Source organism: Rousettus aegyptiacus, unplaced genomic scaffold, assembly GCF_014176215.1.
Source record: "Rousettus aegyptiacus isolate mRouAeg1 unplaced genomic scaffold, mRouAeg1.p scaffold_m13_p_10, whole genome shotgun sequence".
In the NCBI taxonomy this organism is placed as follows: Eukaryota; Metazoa; Chordata; class Mammalia; order Chiroptera; family Pteropodidae; genus Rousettus; species Rousettus aegyptiacus.
In genome coordinates, this window is record NW_023416285.1 from 5,867,517 (window position 1) to 5,890,158 (window position 22,642).

Here is a 22,642-nt window from a genome sequence, read left to right on the forward strand (position 1 = left end):
TTCTTTCTGGAACTCTGCCCATCAAAATAAAAACTTAATCAGGAATGTTAAAATATACATTCATTGAATATACATTGCCCAATGTCATTTTTTAACCTAAATACTTTCTAACTCTAAATATTTATTATAAATTTGGGTTTTAAAAATACCAAATATTTTTTACAAAGTAATCAAAATTTTTAAATTGGTAGCATTATGTAGATCAGAAATCATCACATATATCAAATACATAAAATGTCCAAAACGAGTCTTCAAATGTTTCTAATGTTTGAGTAGGTGCTTGCTCCTTTATTTAAGCCTTTGGAGTTAAAAATCAGAAAAATTATACAATATTAATTATACGGAAAGTAGGTGCTTTTGCAAATTAGCATCAAAAGATAACAGTCAATAACCGAGCACATACTGAGGTTCTCTGTGTACAATTGGCATCTCTGAAAAAACTGCTGTAAAAATGAGTTTTCGGCATGTAAATTATGTGATTTGTGCATGTATTCTGCTAGTGACTGCTGTACATATTGTGAATGTAGCATCACCCTGTCCGTAAGAGAAAATAAATTGAAATTTTAAGTTTTTAATACATTAAAAGAAAAAAACGAATGAAATTAAATACGCATGTGTTTCTCATTTAAACCTCTTGCCGAACAATAACACAGTAATGAAAGTTAGAATTCTTTTCTCTTGCTCTATCTTCTAATTTATTTTTCATTGATAGCCAAATATAGACCATCTCAAAATATATTACTAGAGTAAAATACAGAGAATAGATTCAATTACCAAGAGTTTTCATTAGCTGCTCTAAAACTTTTATGAAGAGTTGTCTGAGAGAAGGAGGTGTGTGAGAGATTAAAATATTTCAATAATTTCGAAATTTAGTAAGCCCCTTTCCACTCTATCATTCACATTCTGGTATATGAGTCTGACACTACACTTGCAACCGTTTTTATTCAAATGGGTTTCCTCAGAGAGGAGAGGGATAGACTGACTGGTTTATAAAGTCAATCAAGATAAACTGCTTTTAATAAAATACTTTAAACATATAATTTAACCATCACAAGTGAATGGACAGAGTATTTTAAAGCTCCAATTGTTCAGAAACTAACTTAAAACAGAAACCACTCTTTTTTTGTTATTATTTCCCTGTATTTCCCACAAAATGTGCAGCAACTGGCATCTAAATAGTTTCTTTGCATGGTGAACTGAAACATCTTGAATGCTCAAACTGTATTTTTATGAGTGCCTAGGGACCCTAAATTTTAGTGGTCTATTAAATGCCAGCAATTTCATGCTGCCTTGCATAAAACAGCATTCACATATTAGAGCACAGAAGTTCCATAGCTACATTATACTTCTGGTCCAACTTTCTCTCAAACAAAAAACTGAAGCAGAGGCTAATCAAAATAATATTTAAAAAAAATAATCCTTTCCAGTCTTTTCCATTTAGTTTATACAATATCTGTTGATAACTGTATACCATTTGATTTCTTAAAACATTTTAGAATTTTATAAGCAACTATTGTTTATCCTCTCAAAAATCTGCGTGGTCAAAAACTAGAAGGTGGAGGCACATAACACGCATGAACTTTTTTCTCACAACCATGGACAGTATATCTTCATGGTGGATGCTGATGAAAGTTAACCTCCCTAGGACAAGTTTACTATTGCATGTATTTTCATGTAGAAGTAGCCCCAAGTTTATTCTACACTTCTGCCTCTGCCTCTGCCTCTTATTGTAAGAGATGCACAATTTTCTATGTTAAGACTTTTAGTCTCTTACCTGGCAATGTTATCCTTCTCAAAAAGAAATCCAGTCCTACAGTTTGTTTGTACTGTTTCCCAAAAGTTTCTTGAGCAAAACACGTAGCTAAGGAGGTCTAAAAAAATTGATGCACATAATATTAAAATTAATGTTTGTTTTAGAAACGTAAACAAAATCACTACTAAATCTTATTAAGTATTCGTAATATTCGTACTCCCATTAATCCAACAAACAACTTTAAGCAGTTCTAATCAGTTACAAGGGGAGGAGGGATTTGACACTCCACCAGGTAAATTTCACTTGCCAACAGCTACCAGTGGAGACAGCAAACTAATCCTTTATCTCTCTTTAAATCCCGTGATTGTCAAGCTCCTTCTCACTGGAAATTAGAATTTGAGTTTTATCAACAGAGAAAATTAAAACATCATGATTAAAGATCTGTATCTTATATGTCCATATATATCAGTTCAATACAAATTTCAGAGAACTCTAAGTTTCATTTGAGTAGTGTCCTCAGCCAATAATAAGTACTGATTGAGGAGAGGAAAGGCTATTTATAGAATTTTTCTTTTCTTCTGCCCCATAGAAGTAGTATCTTTAAGGGTCTAATTTTTCTCAATATTAAAGCTATTAAATGAAAACGATTTTATAGAATGATTCTGATAATACATCTTTTTTAAAAAATTGGTAATTTTGAGATTAATATTAAGCAAGCAAAAATAAATATTTTCCACTTAAGAATCATTAAGCTTAAAAGTCACACGAATATTATGACCAGAACAGATATATACGATATTTTTTTTAAAACATTTTTTAAAAACAATTCAAAGTTGTATTCAAAACTCTGGGGCTTTAAGTGTACCATTTCTTATCAAAGCAAAAAAAATAATTAATCATTATGGTAACACGTGAAATAACTCAATAGCTCTAAAGTTTCTAAAACATTTTAAATGTACTATTTACTTATCTGTAAACTTCCCCAAAAAGAAAAGAAAGGCAGCTTCATGAAGCTTTTATGCTCTTCAAGACAGATTTCCAGAGTTAAGGGAAAACAGTCTTCTCTTATTTTAAAAGTTAAAATTAGATGTCAACTAAAATACTTAAGATAAAATTTCCTAGATAGCTTATTAAAATTAATTATGATGTAAGTACAGCAGTACAAAAGAAAACTTGGCCAAATTTCAATTCCTTTAACGGAAACAACCTAAAATTCCTTTTGACACAGGAACCGTATTTGTCATACAAATGGCAATTTGCACACCCTAACTCCAATTCTTTTAATAAATACTCAACATTTGTAATAAATTTCTAAGACACTTGGTCGAATATTTATTGAGCACAAGAAAGATGTTTTGCTAGACAATACAAAGTCACTTCACCAAAATGAAAATGTATTTGGGTTCCTTGAAGCAAATAACAATACTATAAACTGAGAAATCAGAATTAAAAAGGTAAGCACTCCTATTTAAACCCTTTTTTCATTTAGCCTTATTTATACCATTGAGCTTGTTTAGCTTAGAGCACAAAATCACCTGCGAAGAGGCCCAGAGTTCTAGAGAAAAATAACTATCACCATTTACACTATTACAGATATTTCAAAATATTTAGCATATTGATGGCTGAAATAGTATTATAAGTCAAAGAGAAACTCTGGGAACATGTAACATCAGCATAATGTCATTTAAAGTAAGTTTTCACTTTCTTTTAAGATTCTCGGAGTTCAATATTTTTATATTAATGAATATTCAGAAAAATTCTAAGGTTCTTTTCTTGGAAACAGGACTTCATGCTTTTGAGGCAACAACGCTAGGGTTTCGAATGAAATAGAGTATAATCTGTCAAAAGTATAGGTCACTGGGAACACAAAATATTAAAAATGGGTTCTTAAATCCTCTCCAGACGTCTTATTATAAAAATTAAAGAGGATCAACCAAATCAGTGGGAGGTACTTCCTCTTCAATTATATATTCTTTGTGCCATGTTTCACATCCAGGAATTTTTCAAGAGTCATTGTATAAATACCCTTCTTAACCAATTATGAACAGCCATCTACCGTATCTGAAATATTTTTATCTGATTTTTTATATCTTTTTGTTGTTTGGTGAACTTTTGCTAACAATATCTAACCATATTACACGTACTGACACTAAAAAGACACCATAAAAAATATTTTGCCTTAAAAAAAATCTTTAAAAATATGTAAGAAAATCAAAAGTATGAATTAAAGGAAAGAAATAGAAATGTGTGCTACTAGGGGGCGGGGCTAAATTTCCCTTGGAGAAACTGTTAGTGTTATCTCAGTTATCTACTGCTTCTCTCCTTATATATAAAAATGTCTTAAGTTAGAACTAGCAGGAAAAATTAAAGCTAGAAAAAAGTGGCCAGGAGTTAAGTTAGGATACAAGTAAGAATGAGGCTGAATTCATAAAAGGATAATAAAGGAAACAGAATGGCAGTGCTGGTAGCTGCCAATAATTTGAGAGCTGAATAAGGTACAGAGAAAAAAAAAGCTGGATACATAAATAATGATGAGAGATTAGGTTTCTGATGCTTGTACCTGAAAATTTCTGGCAGAAAAAGCCTTTACACTTTTAAAATAGATGAGTCAAGATGATGAAGGCTTAGCCAAAACATCATAAAGAACATCACTGTTATCCTCTGAAGCAGACAGTCCTTTCAACAATACAAAAGGGAAAAAATTATGCTTTGTCCTAGACAGAATTTTAGACAGAGATGAAAAAACTGTAATTATTCACACTAAATTAGTAACAAGAGGGAAAACATGTATGACAGGCTAAATGAAAAACCTAGATACGAAATTATGAACAAATTTCAAATGAGTAATACGTATATGATAATAAAAAACAAGCTTAAAGAATTAGAATGTAGGATAATGAGCAATTTTTGTCTTTTTACAAGTGTATTAAGTTTTATAGACTATCATAATTTTAAACGGGAAATAAATTCAGTTATGAGTAAACTGTAAAAAGATGTAGGTAATGAAAAATTACAAGGCATTCAAAAGATATGAAGGAGAAAACAAAATTTAACTTAAAATTTTTATTACAGGTGTTAGAAACAATGCTGATTTATTTAAAACTTCATCCATTCAAAAAGTTGTTTTAAGTGCACAAAAATTCACATAATACTTTATAAAGAAAAGTGATCCTGAGTTCTTCTCTTCCCCAAAATGTTTAAAAGTAATTATAGTGTATCGTTTTTTCTCAGCAATAAAAATCGATAACAAAATATAGGAGAAGGCAAGAAAGAAATATTAACAGGATTCTCCAAATTTTGTGCCTGAATGACACCTTTCCCAAGGGCCTTAGGAACTCAAATCTCAGAGCCAAAGACAGGGGCACCTGTGCAAGGCCAAGTGCCAGGGGAGAGACAAGGAGCAAGCGTCAGCGCAGTAACCAGGGTCCAAACTACGCCGGTAACACGGATACGTGAGGCCGAAAACAGGAAGCTGATAATAACCCTGCAGACTGGCTGGGAAAAGGGAGACGGAGAAGGAAGGAGGCAAACTACAGCAATCCTCCCAAAAAGTGTTGGCGCCTTTGACAAAGCGACAGGTGTGTAGGCGCCCCGCAGAGGCCCTGGGGTTTACTCGGGGCGGGGGGTGGGGCGATCGCAGACTCCTGAGACCCGATGAATCCTGTCCAAAGAGCCAGTACAGGTCTGTGCCATTTCGGCTCCACAAACCTGGGTTCGAAGCCCTGCGGGGAGGTATGGGGACTGGCTGCCCGACATTCTCACGCACGCACGCACTCTCATCCACTCAACCAGCCGTCACCTCACGGCCGGGGCCCCTGTCATGCTGGCAAGCTCGACCCCCAGCATCCGGCCCATGATACAGGCTCAAAAGGTATGTGCTGAAGGCATGCTTGTGCTGACAGGTGCTGTGCTGGGGACGGAGACGAGCAGGTACGACGCTATAAAACAGCAGCTCACGTTTATTGGATGCACACCACGCTGTGCAAACTTTATGTGGCTTTTCACATTGAATGTGTACCTGCACGCGTCACCCTTCGGGGCGACCCCTACCTATGGCCCCCGGCCCTTTACGGATGAAATACAAACAGGTTGGCGACTCGCCCCTGCAATGACCCTCCACGAAGTGATGGAGCCCCGCTTCTCGCCCAGGCCATCTGAATGCAGAGCCCAGCTCGCGGGCGCTCCGGGGGGGGATGGGGGGCGGGCCACAGAAGTGGCGAATGGGGCTGGGGCAGTGCGAGAGGGGCTAAAGGACAGAGATAAGCCCTGCCCGTCCTCAGGCGAGAAGCTGGAAGCCTCCCAGGCAGGCGATGCTGGCCCGAGTCTTGCAGAAGTAAGAGTTCGCGATCCAGTCCGGGAGCTGGGAACTTTTTTTTTCTTTTCTTTTTCTTTTTTTTTTTTTTTTAAGGAGCTGGACAGCTCTCGGCGGCCTTCACCCAGCGCCTGGCTCGCGTCCGGCCCCAGGCCACGACCAAGCGGGCCCCGGCCCAGAGGCGCGGGGTAATGAGGCGGCGGCGGGGAGGAGGCTGGGGGGGCGCCGGGGCCGCGCCAGGGTTCCTGCAGGCTTGAGACGGCGAGCCCGCCCGAGGACTGACCTTCCCGGAGGTGCCGTCCCCCAGCACGACGATTTTCAGTTGCCGGTCCTGGCTCTCCTCCTCGGAGTCCGACATGGTGTGCCGGGAACCAGGTCCGCCTCCCCCCACCCCCCGAGGTCGAGGGAGGAAGAGAAGGAGGGGGGTCTCCGGGGGCGGGGAGAGGAGGAAGGGCGGCGGTGGTGGGACAGAACCCCCCGCCCTGGTGCCTCAGCGACCGCTGGCGAAATCCGGGACGAATCACTCGCCGGGCGCCATCTTGCCCGCCGTCCCTCCCCCTGCGCGCGGCCCCGCCCCCTGCGCGCTACGTCGGACGCGCACGCCCACCTCTGCACCAACCCGCGCCCACGGCGAGCCTCCCTGGCGAGCCGGTCCATTCGTGGCCCTGAGTGGGGGGAGACGTTCGAGCCGAGCAGGCGGGACGCGGCGCTACCCCCCTCTGAAGCAGCAGACAAGAGGAAAGAAAGGAAGTATATCAAGCTAAGTAGGAAAACGGAAGCCAAGGAGCTCGTAGACGTTCAAATTCCTTCCTTTCGATATCCCCCTGGGAAGATTCCCCCGAGCGAATGGTTCAGCCAGAGGCGGGGGAGGAGGAAGGGGGAACGCCAGGACTGCGCGCGGTGGTTGCCATGGAAGCCAGGCGTAGGTGGAGAGGCGGCGGGGCAGGGCGGAGCCTGTCTCTGGGCGCCGGGGACGCCGGTTGCCAGGGGGAGCGTGCTGCGGCAGGGCTGGAGCTAAGAATCCGATGGTTCATTTATCAAGCGCGTGCCCTAGAGGGAGCGGCAGTTCTCAAAGTGTGGTTCGGAGAATCCTGGGCTGGGAGGAGACGATAAAGTTGAAACTATTTACATAATAATACACTTTTTTTTTTTTTGCCTTTTTCACGTTCATGCTTCCACAACTATACAAAGAAGTTTTCCAGCGGATGCATGATGTGTATGGCATCATAGCTATAACTTACACAAATAAAAGTTCTTTGGGATTCAAAATAATTCTTGAGTGTAAAGGGGACTTGAACCCAAAAGGTTCAGAATTGCTATCCAGTAGTGTAGGTAAAAGACAACTGAAAATTTTAACGTAATGAGATAAAATCCACAGTAATAACGCCGGCCTACAATGTTTGTCTCGTTAATTACTTGGCATGGTTATGACGTTCACTCCTCGTGTGAACCTTATAAAATAGTTAAAATTATCCCATGTTACAGATGAGGAAGCTTAAGTGGGAATTCGAATGGCAAACATTACAGTGTAAAGAAGTGCTCGGCCTGAAGATAGCACCGGAGTTCTAATCACAGCCCTGCACTTACTAGTTGTGTAACCTGAGCCGCAGTTTCCTGACCTATAACAAAGAGGTATGGTGCTACCTCCTTCACAGAGCTAAGAATTAAATGCAGTAACCAATGTAAAGTAACTTAGCACAATTCCTGGCAATAAGTAAGCACTCAATATGAACAGTTTACCAGTGGGTTAAGACTTACTGGGAGATCACTTCATAAATCATATAAATGTCTAACTACTATACTGTACATCTGACACTAATATCTAAATAATACCAAGTGTCAACTGTAATTGAAAAATAAAAAAATAATATAAAATATCTCAGTGATGGCTTTTATATGGTGACATGATACTATTTTGGATATATCGAGTTAAGTATATTGTTAAAATGTTAAAAAATACTTTTGTTCACCCTCCTTTTATCCAGGGTTCTCTTACTGCCCTCAGGCTCCAAAAGCATCTCATCACTGATGCTCAGCCCAGACCCACCCACCCTCTCTGAACAAGGGTCCAGGATGCAGACCTAACTCCCGATTCCCCTTTCAAAACGAACCAGTTTGGTGCCCCATTCTACTAGGGGAGTACATGCACTCAGCTAGCTCCACTCAATAAAGTACAGTGAGTGACATCAAACATACGTTTAAATTCAACTATATACCCTTGAGAACAAAAATAAATATTTTTCATATAACCTGAACAATAAACACAAGTCAAATATTTCATCTGATACTCGCTTTAAAACAGTAATCTATTGTAATGCTGAGGGGAAACTGTGTTATTCAATTACATACACATAGAATCACATATAGTAGAGTTTGTGAGTAATTTGATGGTTATTTTGACTACATTAGAAATTCATTCCCCTTACTCATTGACCTTAGAATCTGACCCTGTCCCTAAGATGCTCCTCTAACTCAAGGTTGGTCAATAGATGCTAAAGATCTAATGGTTAATAATCTATTCATGTGTTTCCCATGCAGAGAGATTTGCATGGTGAAAGAGTACATTTGGAGGAGTAATGCTTTTTCCAGAAGGAATAACGCAGTTGTAGACTCTATATTTATTGGGGGAGCCAGCCTCCTACTCTGTACTGCAGGCCTTAAATTCTGTCTCCTTCAGATTTAAAAAAATAATAAAATAATAATCATAATAATCATAATAACCAGTGTAATTATCACCCTCATCACCTGTGGCATGTTGGAACACCACTGCTAGCTAGCCATGTTACCTTAGATGGATTTCTTATGTAGAGCCTCAGTCTCTTCACCTGTAGATAGGGCTGGTCCACAGTAGTAGCTATCCAGTTAGTATTCATTCCTGGTCTTTCTCTACTCCCTACCACTACCACCACCACCAACTTTCTATATTACTGAGTGTGCGTTAAAGAGACTTAAAGTTCTTTATAAATGTTAGTTTCAGGAATCCATTTCCATTAAGGACAGACTTAACCCCTTTTTGTCCTGAAGGAGTGTTAATGTGGCAGGAACTTGCCCCTCCACTCTTTCTGATTGTCTAACCAATGAGACGAAAGAGGATGTCTTTTGGGTGACATCTAGGAAATTTCTTCCTCTGATTAAAAAAGAAAAGAAAAGAAAGAAAAAAGAGAGAGATGCAGAAAGAAAGATCTCCCCCTCCCTCCCTTGGTTGTTATTATTTGAGTGAGGACATAATGTTTGGAACGGCTCAGTCTGCAGCCCACCTTATGGCTTCGCATTAAGGAGAATGACACTAAGGCACTTTATTGATGTATCCCATTACTTGCAGACAACAACATCCCAACTGGCATACCTACTTGGGCCAAAAACTAGATTAAGCGAAGATCACAGGACTGATTCTCACCTGTGGTTTCATATGAAGGGGAATCTAGAAGAAAATTTTGCATTTTCCAACCGACGACTTCCTAAACAACTGCCTTGATAGAGAGACATCATTTATTCGGGTATGCGTTCATTCCTGGGATGGTGTTGCAACGTGAAACAAAAAGCCAGCCATTATTTCGATGACCACATTTTACACATTTATGGCAAGATTCAGGTTGAAAATTAGATTTGAAGACTTAGAGCCATGTTTATAAATCAAAAATGAAAGAAATATTCATCCTGTGTGCAAAACCATGCCAGCTAGCACTGAAGGCTTCCAGTATTGTGCTTTACCATGCTGAAGTGAAACAGAGCTGATCCACAGAAAAGAAAGACGTCTCTTTGAAGCCTCTGTACAATGCCACAACAAGGTCATAAACTAGGGGAATCTTTTCCAGGGGTTTTAAAACAAATAAGTTAACAAAATGCCTAGAGAAGAATTCTAGAAACTTCAAGAAATTAGAGTTCTTTAGATATGAAAAAGTAAAAGTAGTTACATAAGATAAACCTGACCGCTATCTGTAAAACCACCTACCTACCTAATTTTAAAATATCTTTCCTTGCATCCCTAATGGATGGTAATCCAAACTTTGTTGGAATACATTCAGATTCAAAGAGTTTCTTCCTTATGAAGCAACTTGGACTATGGCCCAGTTCTTAGAATATTCTTTCTGAGATGAGCTGAAGACTCCCACCATAAATTTCAACTAATGGTATTGGGTGTGTCTTCTGGAGTAAAACAGAACTTCCTCATTTTAAAAGATCTTCAGATCGATTCATTATATTAAGGATTGCATTAACAAATATTAAGTGAAGGCTTTCTGTGCGTCGAGCACTCTCATTCACAATTCTAAGTGATGAGACGAAACAAGCAGACGAAACATACAAGGGCGCTGCTCCCACGGAACTTACAATTTGGTGAAGTGAGGCGGACTAAATAATGACACACCAAAGCTATGAGGTTCCGATCTTTGGAATCTGTAAATGTGACCTTATTTGGGGGGGAAAAAAAAGCATCTTTCATATGTGAATAGATTAAGGATCTTGAGATGGTGAGATTATCCTAGATTATAAATGCAATCACATGTATTCTCATAAGAGAGGGACGAAGGGAGAGTTGACCCAGACAGAAAAGGGGAAGGCAATGTGACCACAGAGGCAAAGGCCGGAGCGATGCAGCCACAAGCCAAGGAATCTTGGCAGTCACTACAAGTTGGAAGAGGAATTGGCCCCCTGGAGCCTCCAGAGAGCACAGCCCTGTCCACATCTGGACTTCAGTCCAATGATTTAGGACTTCTGCCCTCCAAAACTGTGAGAGAATAAGTCTAACCAGGTTTATGGTTATTTGTTACAATGGCCACGGGAAACTAATAGAAGGAGAAACACAAAATTTTCATAAATCAACATGAAAATTTCAGATTCAGATAGAAAAGAAAGTAAAACATGATGGATGGGGTAAAGAGTAAAAGTATCTGAACATTTTTATTCAAACACTAAATAAATGGAGAGTCATCCATATCCATGCATTGAAACACAGTATTGTAAAATATAGTTATTCTACCAAATGATCTACAAAGTCAGTGCAATTCTAATAAAGTTTTTCATGGAATTTCAAATAATGCATACAAGAGGCAAGGATCCAAGAATAGCGAATATTGTCCAGGAAAAGAAGGACAAAGAACTTGCTTTACCGGATATCAAGACTGTGCATAGAGTTGTAATAAAGATTTAGTGTATTTATTGTTTCAGGAATAGAAAATTGGACCGTTATAACGAAATGGAGAGCCATGAAATGGGATCCCACACACATGGAACCCCGATATATAACAGAGTGTAGATGATAGCCAATAAAGGGGGAAAGGATGGTAGTTGGAAACCAAGTAGGAAAATAAATTAAATTGGAATCCTAAATTTTATCTCTCTCTCTCTCTCTCTCTCTCTCTCTCTCTCTCTCTCTCTCTCTCTCTCTCTCAAACACACACACACACACACACACACACACACACACACACAAATTCCGGTAGAATTGAGAATCCAAATGTGAAAAAAAAATTTAAATAGTTTGTGGTGATTATCTCTCTTATCTTGAGATACAGACAGATTTCTTGAACAAGACACAAAGAGTTCATCATAAAGGACAAACAGTATAAAGGAAATTGCTTTGAAATTCAAAAGTGCTCCGTCAAAAGATACTATAAAGGATGGGAGGAAGGTTGAGGGTTACCATAACATCTACGGTTTGAGCGACCCAGCCTACAGTACTTTGTTATGTCAGCCCAAGCTTATTAAAACAGATTTGGGACACAGTTCAATCTATAACAATATCTAGAAGAAAAATAAGTGGTACCTGCCTAATTTTTTAAGTATTGAAAAGAGATGAGACTGTCCAAATATTTTAAAAATATTTTTTTAAACTACTGTGATTAAAACTCTGTGGAACAGGCAGAGGAATAGATAGCAAGACTGCTTCCACAGAAAAGTTTAGAAAGGTCCCAAAATATGAAGAACTTAAGTGAATAGTAAAGGTGGTATTTCTAATCGGTGTGGAAAATGTGGTATTACTCACTGGCTGTTAATTTTTAAAACTGAAAGTCTGTCTCATCCTTGCTCACATGAAATTAAAGCATAATTTTAGATGAAGCCATAGCAAACTAGAAAAAAAAAAATGGGTAACCATGTATAACCTGGAGTGGAAATAGCTCATCTCATCATAGCACGAAGTTAAGTCAAAATAAAAATTAAATACTGATAATTTCTGCACATCAAATTTTAAACACTCATGTGGCAAAAAAAAAAAAAAAAAGTATCACTTGGATCATGTAAGCTTCTACTAAAGATAGATTAGATGGTTAGGATCAATAATCTCACAGAGGAAAAGTAGAAAAGCTAGACATAATATTTTTAACTCTGTTTGCAGTTATCAGAGAGTTCCCAGATTATAATGCGAGAAATTGGAGGGCTGAGAGGAAAGAGATCCAAAGATAGAAAGCCAGCATTCGGGGACCCTGTCTCCAGGTTTCTCAAGTGGGACTGAGAGAGAGGCAGGGTGTGTGGTGGTTTTAACAGTTTCATGGAGCTGGGAGAAGAAGGGGCGAACATTAGGGTTCAGGCACCTAACAGAAGAGGAGCCCCCATTTTTCTGATTAAGACCCTGGGAAGCTACATCATAGGAGTAAGGGTGTGTGAACCAGAATTTGATCACCTCCACAGAAGCTGTGTTATCTCAGTCCCTCATTGAACTAAGAGGAGCTGGGGTTGCTAGTGCCCTCGAATGAATTACCAGAAGCAAAGCTATATTTTCTGGAAATAGATCAAATAATCTCTACTATTTTTCATAACCCATATCTGGCACACAATCAAAAACTTGGTGTCTGAGGAGCAAGCTTTTGTGACTAAAAATCAAAAGAAATAACGAATAACAAAAGTATACCACAAAGATCCAGATAACAAAGACACAAAACATGGACTTTAAACAGCTAATGGGTGTAAGAGTTTATATGCCAAAACTGAGAATTTTGTCAGGGAAGTTGAAAATATTGAAAAGAACCAAACGGAAATTAGCAATAACAATATAATAACTGAAATTAGCCCAATGAATACGTTTAATAGTGAGTTAAACACAGTTGAAGAAAAATAAGTCAAAAAATAAATCAGAAGATAATATCTACACTGAAGGATACAAAGACAGTGGGATATAAACTACGGAAAATACTGGAAAAGACGTGGAATATGGCTGAAATGTATAATTCAAGTTCCAAGAGATACACTTCTTTTTTCTTGACACACCATAAAGATGGCACTGTGCGTGGTAAGAAAGGAACTCACTTTTCAATAAGTCGTCCTAGGCCGCTTGGATATTCACATGGAAATAAATGACACTTAACTCCTACCTTGCAGCATATTTGAAAATCAATTCTAGGGATCTTGTAAAGCTAAGTCTAAAAGTAAGAAAGCTTTTTAAAGAAATATTTTCATGATCTTGGAGAAGATTTCTTAAAGACACACACACACACAAACAACCTTTAAAGAAAAAGTTGCTTAATTGAGTTACATTAAAATTTTTAAATTCTGCTCATCAAAAGGCATTTTGAAGAAAATAAAAAATGAAAACCCAGAGTAGAAGAAGGTATTGTCAATACATATAACTCACAAGAGACTTGTATATAGAATTGGAAAGTACGCCTATTTCAAAATGAAACAGAAACAAATAACCCAATAGAATATTGGAAATGAGGCTTGCATAGACATTTCGCAAGATAGCCAATAACATAAAAAAGTTCTTAACTTCATTAGTAATCAGCTAAATGCAAAGGAAAACCACAATGAGCTATCATTACATCCCCACCAAAAAGGCTGACATTTCAAAGACTAACTGCCAAATATTAGAGGTAGGGAGTCATGAAAACTTTCCATGCACTGCTGGTAGAAGTATAAATTTCTGTAACCACCTCAGCAATCTGTTAGGCATCATCTACTGAAGCTGGCTATATGCCCTTTACTCCAACAATTTTAGATTTTAGTGTCTATCCAACCAAGATACAAGACAGGCGCGAGGACATTCATAGCGGCGTTATTTATAATGCTTCAAAACTGAGACCAATCCAAACGTCCATCAACAGTTGAATTGTGGCATAGTTGCAATGGGATATTATGTAGCGATGAAAATGAATTCTTTGCTACATGTTACAATATGAAAGAATCTCATCAATATGATATGGAATGAAAGAAGCGACACAAATGAGTACATCCTCCATGATTCCATTTATATAAAGTTAAAAAAAAAAAAAAAACCTCTGGTTAAAAATAATGGTTACCTCTAGGGAGAAGGAGGTGGGTAGTGTGATAAAGAGCGGGGCACGGGGAAGCTTTCACAGTACTAGATTTGTTCAATTTTTCCTCGTGGGTGATGATCAAATAGCTGCCTACTTTCATATAATTCACTAAGGCATAGTCTTAAGATTAGTGCAATTTTCTGTGTGGTATTCTTAAATTGAAATTATAAATATATACATGCATGGTTGATAGTAAATACATAGCAAAATTAAATCTAGAAGAATATAAACCAAGTTATTAATAGCCATTAGTAGCGAGGTTATAGAGAACTATCACTTTCCATGTTATATATTTCAATATTGTATAAACTTTTTACAGTGATAATGAATGTGTTCTGTAATCAAGAAAAAAGACATAAAAATGCGTTAATAACAACAAAAGACTAAATAGTTATCTACAGTGTTTTTCGTGGTGGGCAGATGAGAACTTTGCCATGTGATAAGTAGATGCCGTGAATGTAGAAAACCTGTTAGTTTCATAATCATCTGAGAGCCTTTGTTTGAAAAGAAAAAAAAAAAATCTTGCTTGTAACAGAACCCCAGGCTGGTGTGTGAGTGCAATTTCCCAGCTGCCCACAGTTCTGCCTCATTGCTTGGGGATGTGCTTCATTGATTCCTAAAGCATAGCTCCAGACAAAACCAAAAATTTGTAAAGCAGGAGAGTTCTCAAATCACCTCTACAGCTGTGAAAACCAGCCTGTCACAACTTACCAGTGGGTCTGGCGTGGTAAAAATAAGATAATAATACATGTGGAAATGTTTTGGAAAAAATGGAAGTTATGGTACAAATGCAAAATATTATTTGAATCTTGATTATGGGAGCTTTGGGGATGTGAATTTCCCTGACTATCAAGAACCAGCATAGAGAACTCAGTGTTTTTAAGGAAACTCTGCACGTCCAAATTTTATGGCCTGGCAGTGACACAAATGTTCTCCAAGATATACTATCCTTGACTTTGATCCCTTTGATCCCTTGTTTTACACAACTCTCATCTAGAGCATGACTGTGTTACCTGCGAGGGCCCTTAGCTGTGTTATCTGGGTTTCCAGTTTGTCTATGTTGTTAAAATCAGGTTTAAGACATTCAGAAATTGAGATGCTATTATTAAAGTGTTAAATTTGGAATAGCACTTCCCAGAAGAGAGTTCTTTGGGACACTAGTTTCCTAAATTTCCGTTCAAATAAAGTTGGGAAACAGCCATGGCTACCCCACTTTTGGACAATTCACTTGAGCATATCACACTCTGAGAAATACTGCAGTAAACAATCTCTTAGGACTTTCTTAGCCCAAAATGTCCCAAATGTATTCGACCAGAGTAATATTTACTGATATCATACAGAACTATTGTTGTTGCATAACACATGATTTCAGAACCTTGCTTCAAAACTTAAGCATTCCAGGAGCAAAAGAAATTTTATAACTACTTAAGAAGGTGGTTTCCAGTGCTTACATCCTCATTATGGAAAGGTTCACCTACAAAGGGTCTCAATTTCTCCCTACACATATGGAGATGCCAATCTTACACTACACGAGTATTTTGATTCAGAATGTATTTAAAGCTTTCTCAGTGCCTTTATCATTATTACTAAAATAAATTAGTACCCAAAGAACATGAAGAGCCTCTCAAGTGTAGTGGTTAAAGAGGTGTCAGTGGATTCCGACAGATGTGTCTCTCATTTGTAATCATGCTCGCGACCTTAGACAAGTAATTTAAATTCTATGAGTTTCAGTTTCCACGCATGCAAAATAAAGATTATAGTAATATATTTATTTCATAGGGTTATTATGAATCTTGTCAAAAAGATAAACAGTCCTAAGTACTCTATGTTAGAGTCTATTTTTAAAGTGTTTCATTTTCATATCAAGTCAGCACATTGGAATATAAATATTCAAATGAATTTTGCCTATAAAGCTGTCACCATGGAAAACTATACAGTTAGGCCAGTGGTGCTAATATTTTTCGAATATTATTTGGGGGGAGCGTAAACGAAGGGAGAGAGAGGAAGCTTTCTGACTAAATACAGAAAAATTAAAGTTTGGTGTGATAGGTAAGAAATATTCTCCTAAAAAAATAACCGAATTCAATAAAGCATTTGATATAGGCCCTGTATGTGCAAACTGGGGATTAATACTACATGTTATGTGATAGTTAATTTTTTAAAACTGAGCTTTTCTGGAGAAGAAATTCTACCTCAAGACTGCAACATAGAAATCGTGCCTGAGTTTCCAGCCTGCTGGTCTACCCTGAAAATTTCAGATATGCCAGTCTCCCACAATCCCACAAGCCAATTTAAAGAAATCAATCTCTCTGTCTCTTTCTCTCTTTCTCTTTCACTCTACACACACACACACACACACACACACACACACACACACACACACACAGCTAGTGGTTCTGTTTCTCTGGAGAATCCAGACTGATACATGTTGTGATACAAGATGAATTATGACTTCATTGGATTAGTACTTATGCTACCTTTGCAAATAAAAGAATTTACCAATTCCTGTTTTTTGTTTTCGTTTTTTAAGTACCTATTATAAGCCAGTTACTTATAAGGAACTCAGACATACATTATCTAATTTCATCCCCATAATGGCCCAACAAATTAAAAAGTAGTAAATCTTAAATTGTTATAAACTACAATTTATAAATTGTATTACAGAATGTAAGACCCTAAAAAAGAATGTAGAAATATATATATATATAAAAGCAGGAAGAAAGGGAATGTGGAAATTTAAAAAACAAATAGAAGAAATAAATTACACTAAAAATATAATGTCATTTACTCAGGAAATATTTTAAGTTATCTTTGGCTGAGTCTAATAAGCTTTTGCAAAAAAAAGTTTAATTTTGATATAGTGAAATAAAACACACCTTCCCTTGATTACTCAACCCTCCACTATCCCATGACATATACGTGAAAATTATTTAAGGCAGATATGTAGGGGAAAGTATGGAATATAATGAGAGTCATAAGACATGGGTTTAATTTCAGGTCCCCTTATTACTTGGAGGCCTTTGGCAAGTCTCTAAAGCCTCAGTTCTGTTAACTACAGAATGAAAAGAATAAGCACCTCATAAGAGGACTATGAAGATCAAATTAAATAGTATTTTAAAGAATTCTGTAAACTATATAAGCACATGCAAGTACTTAATGTTTTTTGTTAGTTCGAGCTTCCCAGATATTACATTTTCATTTGTCTTACAGTTTACTACAGCAGAGAGAGACTGAAAAAGAGGCTAAATTTTTGGTACCGGCAGGTTTGCAAACTATATTCTATATGAAGTCCTCCTAACACTAAAGACTTTCAAAAACTGACACCTGGGCTTTTTTTTTTTTTTTAATGGCACTTTTAGAGATAAATATTACAATCATTAAAACCAAAATCTCAATGAATGGATTAAAAAGTAGATCTGAATAAGTTCAGTAACTGCAAGATAGGTGTAATGAATTACTCAGAATGTAGTAAATATATCATGACTTTTTTTTTAATAAGAGGGCTTAAGAAGCACAGAGAATAAGATGAGGAGGTGTAGCATGCAGCTAGAGTTGGAGAAAGAGAGGTCAGAGAAGATGCAGAAGAAGTGATGTTCTATATGTCAGGCTGGAGGATTTCCCACAACTATTGAAAAGTATTAAAAAGCAATTAGACAAAACACAATATCCTAAGTAAATGAATAGCAAATGACACCTAGACTCATTGTGGTAACACTTTATAACCAGCCAAAAAAACAAACAAACAAAAAGTACGTTTTTCATCTTATATGCTAGAGATTCAACTGAATTAATTCATTTTCTCGTAATCAGGAAAGTACAAAAATAAGATGTCATAATGATACATTAAATTGTTACTTTAAAAGCTTTTGGAGTTTTCTTGTACTTTGTTTCTCTCTCTCTCTATCAGTCAGGCCAATTCACTTCTTGCTGGGACTCACACCACAAAGCCCTTTGCCAACTATTTATGTTCTTTTCTTACTTAGGTAAAGTAAATCCCATACTTTCTCAGTGGGGTTAAGGTCAAGACTCAGAGGGAGCCACTCCTTCTTAATTAGTTCCCCAGACTCCTCTCTCTTTCCCGCCCCCCCCCCTCTTTAAATGGCCACAACAGTCTAGGAAAATGTTTGTGGTCATAATCCTCCTGATAAATGAATCCTTGATCAAGCAGCTGGCTTCCAGAAGGGACTGCTTGCTGTGCAGCAATTACGTTGACCTGAACTCCAATCGTGCAGGTCACAGCTGAAGTCTGCAGGGGAAAACAGCCATCTCCGAGCTCCAGGGCGTGATATGCCAAGCTAAGAGGTGCCTGCTTCTTCCTGCCAAACCCCTCAGCCCTTATATCAATTTTCTTGGTCCTCTATGAGAAAATGTACTTCCTGATACGTATACGCGTGAAGGTTCTCTCCTGATGACCCAAGGGGGTCAGGGGCGGGGGTGAGGGTAGGGAAGATTCATGCTTTCAGAGAGTAAGGACAATTTAAGGCCCACCCTGGAAATCTCAAAAATAATTTTCTATTTAGATAATGCTCTTAAATTCCGAGCTACTGAAGAGTCATCTTTTAATAGTTAGCGACACTTATATCCTCTATTTCAGATTTTGCAGGTCCAACCATTCTAAAGGAAAATATTTATAAATACGAAGTTATATCTCAGGCAATTAGAAAAGGTTCCCTCTTAAACATCATAAATAATGGCGCTATATCACATACACACACACAAATGAACACAGAATTTTTTTACCTGAGCGCGTGCTGAATATATAGATTTCAGCGGCTTTTCCTTAATTCTTTTAGCTTTATTTTCCTCTATGATTCTTCCAGGATAATGAAAACCTGTCCTGATGTTCTATGTGAACGTGCAGTCCTTCATCATTTGTCACTGTCAAGAACGTTCTATCAACTATAAAGCTGATTCACGTTTTTGCCAGGAGACAATGTTAACGTCCCTGCTGTGAGTGCCCCTAAAATAAAACATGTTTTTCCATGAGACTACCAGAACTCCAACTTTACCTTAAGCTCAGGAAAAAGGTTTCTATGTACAGGGAAAATATTGTATAAGGTAGGAGATACGGTTTATTCTCTGCGTAACAAAAATGATTTAGCATCATTAGACTTCCTCAAAGAAAATTTTAAAGAATATGATTTAGGCAGAAAAAATGATCCCATATGTACTAACATGTGAGACGAGCAAAGTGATAAATATGTGGGCAATCAAATGAACATCGACTCTATAAGATAATAATAATAACAATGATAATATCCTGTAGAGAATAAAGGGTAAAATTAAAAATACGTGACAATAATCTAACATGTGAGTCAGGGACAGAAAAGCATAAATGGAATAAAGTGGCTTAAAGTCATGATGAAATAGGGCTTTCCCAAGCAAGGTAAGGTCAATGACACTATAAAATTAAAAAATGTAATGTGCTTTATTAAAGGTTATAGAATAAAAATTATGACCATCTCGATAGGCAGAAGATTATAATTCAATAGACTTCAACATTTTTTCTTGATTTAAAAGAAATTCCTTTAGCGAACTAAAAATAGAAAGGAATTCCCCTAATCTGATAAAGGAATTTACAAAAAGCCTCCAGCAAATATATTACACATAGTATTGGAATGATGGATGTTTTTCATTTGAGAGTGGAGAGAGGATATTCACCAATATACTGGCGATCCAAGTTAATACCGTAATGTAAGGAAATTAAGTATTCTAATGCAGAAGCAAACCTGTCAGCATCTGAAGTTGATATAACTGCATAAGTTGAAAATCCAAACGAACCACTGACCAACGAACTCCCAGACGCTATCTGCATTCTTCATCACGTGCCCCCTCCAGCTTCAAAGCCAGTAACCAAGACCCTCCCTCGCGTGGAAGTCCTGGTGTGCTTCGAATCTCTTCCTTTAGGAAGAGCCTAGTCCATTTCAAGGGTTCACCTGATCAGGTTAGGCCTACCCGGGATAATCTATTCTTAAAGTCAACCGCGCCACCCGCCCTAACCTAGTCACAGTAGTGACTATCCTGCCACAATCACATAAGTGTGTGTATACCGGGGGAGAGGTCTTGGGGGTCATCTTACCCCCAAGTGCCTATCACACCAGCTAATTTTACCCAATTTTTTAGAAGTAAGCTAGTTTTCTCCCTTTTATTTATCTTTATTCGAGCTCATACCAGACCATTACTTAAGTGACATGTGCATTAGCTTATTTAATGTCTTGACAATGCTATGAGTAGCTACTAGTATAACCCCCAGGTTATAGATGAAAATATTGCATTTGAGATTCATGGTACAATCTTTCTAGGGTTACTCAGATAGAAAGAAGCAGAGGTTCCGACCAAGCGCATTCCCTCTTCGGCTGCTGTAGCCCAGGCCTTGCCAGAGACGAGCTCCCCCTGCTCGCCTAGGCTGCCTTCTGTTGGTGCTCCTATTCGTGGTCTGTCCAGAAAGCGTGGCCATGAAAACTGAAGTTTGTTCCCGTAACAAATACTTATTTCCTTTCTCTTTGGTTCTGCTGCCAAAAGTTCTCTTCCACACGTTTGTCTTCGAGTTTGTGGATTTCTCTGCCCGTCTCTCCCACTGGCTGTTTCTTTTGAGTAATTATATCTTTCAAACAGGTTCTTTCAAACTGCAGTGACAGAGCATCGTCGCTTTTGACAGCAAATTTTACCTTATTTATACATTTATACAAAATCCCAAGATACAGAATACAAAAATCGTAATGCCTGGTTTAATTTTGGGTGCCCACTAAATTTGTTTTACAACCTCTTAAGCGGTGATCCACCATTCCAATTACTGTTACTGCATGACAAATCAGCACCAACCAGTGGCATAAAGCGACCACCATTTTATTATGCTCCGGAATTCCGTAGGTCAGGAATTTAGGCAGAGTGCGGCAGGGGGCGGCTTGTCTCTGGCAATGTCTGGGCTCCAGCTGGAGAGACTCAGATGATGGAATGGCAGAAACGCCCTGGGTTTGGAGTCATCCGGAGGCTCCTTCACTCGGCGTCTGAATCCCGAGCGAGGGCGGCTTGAAGACTTGGCTAGCCCGAGACTGTCAACGAGAGCTTCTACATGCAGCCTCTCGGTGTCTCTCAGGCTTCTCACAGCATAGTGGCCGAGTGCCCAGTGTGTCCCAGAGGGAGCCTCCTGAGAAGGTGTGAGAAGGAAAGCAGCTAGAGCTACTTCTAGAGGGGCCTCGGAAGTCACGTGATGTCACTGCCGCTGCATTCCATCGAATACAGCAAGTCACTAAGGCTGGCCAGGATTCTGGGGGCAGGGAATCGGCCTCCATCTATCAAGGGGAAAAGGGCAAGGGCACACTGCAGAGGAGTACCTGAGATGGGAGACTTGGTTGCAGTCCTCCTTGAAAGATAGGATCTACTCTGCCCACAGTTTATCGACTGAATAATGAAACATGTATTCACATGCCATCTGTTTGGGTTGAACTGATGCCCCTGAAGAGGTATGTTATGCTAACATCCTGACCCCCAGCACCTGTGGATGCGACCTTATTTGGAAATGGGGTCCCCGTAGATGTGATCGAGTTAAGACGAGGTTGTTGGGGTGCGCCTTTAGAAGACATGTCACGTGAAGATGGGGGCAGAGACTGGAGCGACCTTGCCGCAAGCCAGAGGATGCCCAGAGTCCCCGGACGCTGACGGTGGTGAGCAGGGATTCCCTCCTACATCCTGTCCAAGGAGAGTGGCCCTGAAGACACCTGGATTTTGGATTTCTCACTTGCAGAATCAATGGCTGGTGTTTTAAGCCCCTCGGTTTGTGGTGCTCTGTTCTGGCCATCCTGGGAAACTAATACACGATCCCTTCATTTTTTTTTACGCAAATGCTATATGCACCAATTCTGCAATTGTATTTAAATGTAAAACTTGCTTTGCTTCCTGAACATTTTTACCTGATGAATACTGGAATCCTTTCTTTCCATGCACAGTTCTTTCTTCCATTGGTCTCTACGGGATTCTGTTAAAGAGCTTTTTCTTAGCATTTTTCTTCTCCCCGCTCTAACCCTGATTAGTTAAATTTCTGTGGCTGCAAGTGACAAAATCCCACTCTGGAAAAAATCTTCATTATTGGCCCCATTTTATAACCACTTCAACTGAGCCAATTCTTCATGTACTCAAAAGGGCTGTAGCTTGCAACCCAACTTCTGGTTCCAATATCCTCATTTAGAATTCTTTTGATTAAAGTCGTAGAATGTAAATTGAACCGGACCCAGTAATTGGTTACCGGAACACTGGAGTGTCCTACAGAACCCAAGGACTGCTAACAGTTAGCCTGCCGTTGTGTCTTCTTAGAAGACAGCCAGCCTCAGC

The 22,642-nt window shown here is 38.6% G+C and overlaps 2 protein-coding genes across 3 annotated transcripts in view; one reads left to right on the plus strand and one right to left on the minus strand.

The window, feature by feature from the left end:
• RAB28 (RAB28, member RAS oncogene family) overlaps positions 1-6,630 on the minus strand; it is a 71,153-nt gene extending 64,523 nt beyond the window's left edge. For both annotated transcript variants that reach the window (XM_016138402.2, XM_016138403.2), the window contains exons 1-2: positions 6,349-6,630; positions 1,775-1,871 (exon numbers count right to left, since the gene is read on the minus strand). In XM_016138402.2, coding sequence (XP_015993888.1) covers positions 1,775-1,871; positions 6,349-6,423 — 172 coding nt within the window. In that variant the 5' untranslated portion in view covers positions 6,424-6,630. The remainder of the gene's footprint in view (positions 1-1,774; positions 1,872-6,348) is intronic.
• LOC107507338 lies at positions 5,061-6,355 on the plus strand. The gene is made up of 2 exons (XM_036227515.1): positions 5,061-5,331; positions 5,656-6,355. The coding sequence occupies exons 1-2, from the start codon at positions 5,061-5,063 to the stop codon at positions 6,255-6,257; spliced, it is 873 nt and encodes a 290-aa protein (XP_036083408.1). The 3' UTR covers positions 6,258-6,355.
• Positions 6,631-22,642: the final 16,012 nt, after the last annotated feature.

Excerpts from the sequence above, each read along its gene's own strand:
- LOC107507338 (XM_036227515.1), top strand. The coding sequence starts at position 5,061 with ATGACACCTTTCCCAAGGGCCTTAGGAACTCAAATCTCAGAGCCAAAG. Across the intron at positions 5,332-5,655 it reads CGCCTTTGACAAAGCGACAG|GTGCTGTGCTGGGGACGGAG; the intron begins GTGTGTAGGCGC and ends TTGTGCTGACAG.